The 6,204-nt window shown below is 42.4% G+C and overlaps 1 protein-coding gene across 1 annotated transcript; it reads left to right on the top strand.

Annotated features, from left to right (window-relative positions):
* Window positions 1-3,578: 3,578 nt before the first annotated feature.
* Window positions 3,579-5,991, top strand: LOC119350430. Its single transcript, XM_037618269.1, has 8 exons — window positions 3,579-3,668; window positions 3,727-3,788; window positions 4,765-4,821; window positions 4,873-4,930; window positions 5,058-5,102; window positions 5,374-5,392; window positions 5,509-5,616; window positions 5,837-5,991. Exons 1-8 carry the CDS (start codon window positions 3,579-3,581, stop codon window positions 5,989-5,991), a joined length of 594 nt encoding a protein of 197 aa, XP_037474166.1.
* The last annotated feature ends 213 nt before the right edge of the window (window positions 5,992-6,204 follow it).

The following is a 6,204-nucleotide window of genomic DNA, read 5'->3' on the forward strand; positions in this document are numbered from 1 at the left end:
GGGCCGCTGGGGCGGCAGGGGTGGCTCGGGCATGGGGGCGGCGGCACGGGTGTGGTGAGGGGAGGGAGAGAAAGAGGAGAGAGAGGGGTGGGGCTGGCTGCTTTTTATTTTAGGTCACGACTCTTTGCCGTCCGCGCTAATGGACGTTAGTTTGTCCACTTTATTTGCCATCTGCTAACAAACGGCAATGAAGCTTTGCCATCTGCTAGCAGACAACAAAGAAAGTGGCTGTTAGGTGGTTCTCGCTAGTGGGCTACCCTTCCACTTTGTCGTCTGTTAGCGGACGACAAAGCTTCTATGTCATCTGCTAGCAGACAGCAAAGAGGTGGCTGACGGCAAACCCCTCTTTGTCATCAGCTCTTTCTTTGATGTCGGGTTTCTGTTAGCTGATGGCAAAGACCTTCTTTGCGGTTAGCTGGCTGACGGCAAAGATCCTGATTCCAGTAGTGTTATATATTGCTTTATTATTTCTGAAAATTTATCGGGGCATTACCATACCTATATAACTTACCTACACCAAATTTGAGCTCATTTCATTTATCCAATTTCTCTCACTAATTTTCCCAAGTTTCTGTCTAGAGAAGAGCATTGTGAAGGAAGTACCACTTTGGCATTTCCAAATGGTATAAATTTTCTACAGTGCTTTCCTATGCCCAAATAACCATCCTCCACCAAATGTCAGCTCAAACCCAGCTTCAACATTTATATTTCTATCCAGTGTGGTACTTTGCAAAGCAAGTACCACCTAGGCTCCTACATTTGAGCTAAAAATTTGTGAAGACAGTCTCCTTAGTACATGATCGTCCTCAGCCAAAACTCACGTCTATTGGTCATGTGCATTTCATGTACTGCTAATCAAACACTTGGTTGTTAATTCATGTTTGAGCATAGTTCGGTCTCCTCGTGAGAATCTTCTGTTTTCATTTTCTTCCTAGTAGCTACCTAGGGAGTGCCCAACCCACTAGACATGCCTAGGCCGCCCAGAACACATGGCAATGCCATAGTCACGCGGTGGGCATGCGAGTTTACGTGCTCTGGAGTTGGGGCCCTCGGCCACCATCCAAACCTCAACGTATAGCTGCCAAACCATGTATTTCTGATTAAATAGATACTTATGTAACTAGAAATGATTTTTGGAATAATTAAAGAGCAAATTACAAGGCATGTGCAGTTCAAATTTGACCCACTTCCTCTTGAATAGATGGAAATTTGTCTTTTTCACGATAGGTGGATCAAAACTTTTGACACCCGACCATTTTTTCAATTGTGCATTAAATATGACCTAGTATTTTAGAAAATTAATTTGGTACAATTTTGCAAAAAATATATGGTAGGTCATTCACAAAAAACTCATTTTGGGCACTTGAAAAATGGAAAATGAAATTTCCATCCAAAGAAAATGAAAACTTTCTTAGGCAACATTGTTTGCCATTCCAACATGCACCCTTGTGCACAATATTAGATCATTTGAACAAACTATGCCATGGATGTGGCCATAAGATTGATCATTTGACTTGAAAGCCATAAATCTCACTAAAAAATAGCGCACTATAGCGTATTGAGAATTGCCTCGCTAAATATATCGGTGTACAATGCCTCGCTAATAGCATGCTATAGCGCGATATAGCACGCTAATAGCATATTTTGAGGTCGCCGCTATTTTGATGTAGCGTGCTATTTTTTTCATTGATAAATCTTCACACATGATAGCTCATTTCTGAGAACAATTTTTTAAAAGAATTGTTCTATTACAAGTTTATTATTTCTCCTGGTAACTTGGTCACATATAATGACACAATGCGAAGGTTTTCCATTTTTTGATTTTTTTGAAATTTTTATGCCCGTTTCAAAATGCAGTCAAAACTGTGGGCATGACCGTTCCTAGCTAGTGGTTAAATCTTGGAAAAAAATTGATGTTTCTCTGATTAAATAGATACTTATGTACCTATAAATGATTTTTAGAAAAAGTAAAGAGCAAACTATGAGGCAGCTACAGTTCAAATTTGATCCGCTTCCAACTGAATCAATGGAAATTTGTCTTTTTCATGAGAGGTAGATCAAAAAATTTGACACCCAACCATTTGGTCAACTGTGAATTAAATATGGCCTAATATTTTCTAAAAATGGTGTGGTCCAATTTTGCAACAAACATATGGTAGGTCCTTCACAAAAAAATCATTTTGGGCACTCGAAAAATGGAAAATGAAATTTCCGTCCAAAGAAAACGAAAACTTCCTTAGGCAACATTCTTTGCCATTCCAAGATACACCCTTGTGCACAATATTAGATCATTTGAACAAACTATGCCATGAATTTGGCCATAAGATTGATCATTTGGCTTGAAAGCCATGAATCTTCACACATGATAGCTCATTTCTGAGAACACTTTTTTTAAAGAATTGTTGTATTACAAGTTTATTATTTTTCCTGGTAACTTGGTCACATATAATGACATAATGCAAAGATTTTCCAATTTTTTGATTTTTTTTTGAAATTTTCATGCCCGTTTCAAAATGCGGTCAAAACTGCGGGCATGACCGTTCCTAGCTAGTGGTTGAATCTTGGAAAATTTTGGTGTTTCTGTGATTAAATAGATACTTATGTACCTAGAAATGATTTTTTGGAAAAACGAAGAGCAAACTATAAGGCACCTGAATTCAAATTTGACCCGCTTCATGTTGAATCGACGGAAATTTGCCTTTTCACGAGAGGTGGCTCAAATCTTTTGACACCCAACCATTTGGTCAATTGTGCATAAATATGGCCTAGTATTTTAGAAAAATGATTTGGTCCAATTTTGCAACAAATATATGGTAGGTCCTTCACAAAAAACCGGATTATTGGCATTCCAAAAATTGAAAAATGATTTTTTGTGCAAAGAAAATGAAAACCCCTCAAATCAACATTATTTGTCGTCCCAAGATACACACTTGTGCAAAATATTGGGTCATTTGAAAAAACTATAAGCGGGTAATATGTTGAATGTTTACCTAGAATAAGAGGGTACAAAATGTAAAAAAACAGAAGAAAAAACAAAATTACACAGGCTGAATTATGATTGGTGGAATCTGTCCGTCCATCGATCCATTCATCCAGCCTTTCTCCCTCTTGCCCGAACCCTGCCGCAGCCACCTCCAGCTCCCTTTCCTCGATCCAGACCCAGCCACCACCCATGGCGCCAGCCAGAGCAGCCACCGGCGAGGCTAGAGGCCGCCAGATCCGGGATCAGGGCGGTGCATAGCCCCTCCTCCCGTGAGATCCGCGACGTAGCCGCCCATCTGGATCAAGCAGCTCATCTGCCCGCTGCACCGTCTCCCCATCCGGATCGAGCAATTCCACCAGGCTCTCCTCCGGCCGCTGCACCGTCTCCACGACCGGATTTGGTGCTCCTCGCGCGACCCACCCACCAGCACGCGGCTAACCCTAGTCGCCACTGCAAATGTCGTCTCTTCCCCGACGTCCTTGGCGAGGTTCATCTTGTCCCCATCCCCTCCTCCTCTTCTGCCTTTCCCTTCCCTCTTCGTCACCTTGCGGCCTCTTTGTCTCATAGGGAATGAATAGGAGCTCTGGCCAAGGCCATGGACGCCACCAACAGAAGCTCCGCCTCGGATCTTGTGACCTCGTCGACCGGATCCAGCCGGTCCCCGCTGCTGCTCCAAGATCCTCATGTCCCTCCCAGAGAGGCCCTTTCTCCAACACGCTCTACATACGCTATGGCCGCTGCAGCTTCCACCTCCAGAAGAGCACCTGCTCCTCGTGCGGTTACCCGGCCGCCCGCATCCGCAAGTGTAAGCTCTGTTCCATGTTCTTGATGTGCATGGGTATACATACACATCTGCTCTGCAGTTTTAGTTCTTCTTGTGTTGCTGCACTTAGTCTAGAGATACAACAACATTAGTTAATTAGGTCGATGGATGGATGGATCAACACATACAGCTAGTAGTGCTAGCAACAATAACAAAATTAACCTTATGATTGATTCTGTTGATGCTAGCATGCTCTGTTTGTTTTGGAGCCCAACCATGGACTGTACGTACTAAGCTAGCTCAAGCGCGCACACACACAGCCAGCTTAATTGATGTCTATAGATACTAGCAGTAGCACGTGTGTGTCTCCTATACTTGCTTGCTTAATTTCTCTACTAGATCAAAACACTAGCTTCTGGCTCCTCTCATGTGAGTCTGTCTCCTACCTTCTAGCCCCCTCTCTTGTGATGTTATAGTAGTACCTTGCTCTGTTTCATGTGCATGGGTGATTTTTTTTGTACTTTTCGTGCTTGTGTCATGGAAAAGATCATTCCTATTTACAAGTGATGATGATTTGGAGTAGCACACTTGTTAAATTCAGAGCTCAGTGACAATAATCCCTGAATGTAGGTTGTTATAGGTTTTGGTTATACATGCACATTTGGGTCTTAATTCCTGCCTATTTTCTCTGAAAAACTGAGACATCTTTGAGCTGATAATGACTAAGATAATATAGTAAGCAGTAAAAAATGTTTTCTGAAGCCAAATAAATAAATATGCTTTTGTCTGTGAACTAGTAACAATATTGCTGGCATTCTGTGGCAACATTTACAGATCTTGACGCATGTGTGTGGCTGGAAGAAACACTCAAGAAATTTGACCGTATACTTGTGATATCACACTCCACGACTTCTTGAATGGAGTGTGTACCAACATCATCCACATGCAGAAAAGGAAGCTGAAGCTGTGAATATTGCTGGCAATATTACTAATGTTGAAGTTGAAGCTTCAGATTCAGATTCTCTTCATGTGAGTCCCAGTCTTGGTTCCTGGTTCTATTCATGTTGCTTCTGTGGTGTGGTGTCCCGTCCTGACCGAGGATTTGGTGCGTGTTTCGTCTTCGCAGGAACAGCTTCAGGAAGGAGTACAAGGAGAAGCAACCTAACGTCAAGCAGGTCTCTGTGGTAAGCGCCCTGGTCCCGTTCCGCCACCCGTCCACCTTTGTCTCGTGTTGTTCGTTCAAATTGTTGCTGCGATCAGTTTCCTAATGAGTTCTGTCTCTTGATATGGTTTGGGTTGGTCGAACCACAGATTGGCAAGGCCAGTGGTGAGAAGTGGAAGTCCATGAGTGATGTTGCAAGTTGCACGTCTCCCCTCCCCTCTCTGTTACCGCTCAATTTGGTGTTGGTTTACTTGTTTCTGTCTCAATTTGCCTACTATTCGAACCAGTTGGTCAGTTAGATTTCGAATTGCAGTAGCAGCAAACTGATTTTTATCAATTATATCTTTGTTACCGCTCAATTCGGTGACGGTTTTCCAATGGTAGTAGCAGCAAACTGATTATCTCGGTTCAAAAACCAGTTGTGTCTATGTTTTCTTGTATGAATGAGCATCTCATTTTAACTAGCTGGAGAACGAAAAGCATGGTACTAGCTGAATTTGTGTTGTCATTCTAAATAATTGTCCTTTTTTGAAACCCTTCCTAATTTGTTTGCAACCCTTCCTAATTTTTTGTTCTTGTTCTATTTGGAAATGGATGCAGCAGGTGCTCTACTCTTGCACACGTCTGGCACCATCTCTGGCGCGGTGGTGCTTCTTGAGGCGACCGGCGTGATGACGGCTGTGTACGGCAGCAACCACAAGCTCTCCGGTGAGTCGGCTCCATCTTCTAGCTCTAGCTCCCACTTTTCTTCTCCTATAGCATGCTCTGTTGGTTTAGAATACTAGCAGCAGTAGCCTACCATGTATGCGTACTAAACAGCAGGAGTTCAATCACCTTCTGTACACTAGCAGCTTGCTTACATAGTTGTCACTTTTGCTTGTGGTAGCCATTATGTGGCTGAATCATGTCTGTGTCTACTAATCATCAGTTAATAGTAATTGGCTTCTACGTGATGGTCTGGGACTAGTTTTTGGTGATGTGGATATACTTTGTGATTTAAAATTACTAATATGTGGTCTGGTGTCATATTATGGTCTAATATTTTTTGTTTTGACTCTTTCTTCGGTGCGAGGAAAGCTGTGAGTAGATTTCGATGATGCCTACTGGCTTGGCTTCTACCATGATGCATGCGCTGGTCAAGCAAGCACACATGCATATACATACATGTCAGGATAGTAGCAGATATTCCCTCTGTTCCTGCTATATTCCTGTGTAAATGTATTTCTGAGATGATTTTGTTGTGTTATGTAAACCTAGGAGATGTGTTATGTGATGTGATATGATGGATGATTTGAA

Source organism: Triticum dicoccoides, chromosome 1B, assembly GCF_002162155.2.
Source record: "Triticum dicoccoides isolate Atlit2015 ecotype Zavitan chromosome 1B, WEW_v2.0, whole genome shotgun sequence".
Taxonomy (NCBI): domain Eukaryota; kingdom Viridiplantae; phylum Streptophyta; class Magnoliopsida; order Poales; family Poaceae; genus Triticum; species Triticum dicoccoides.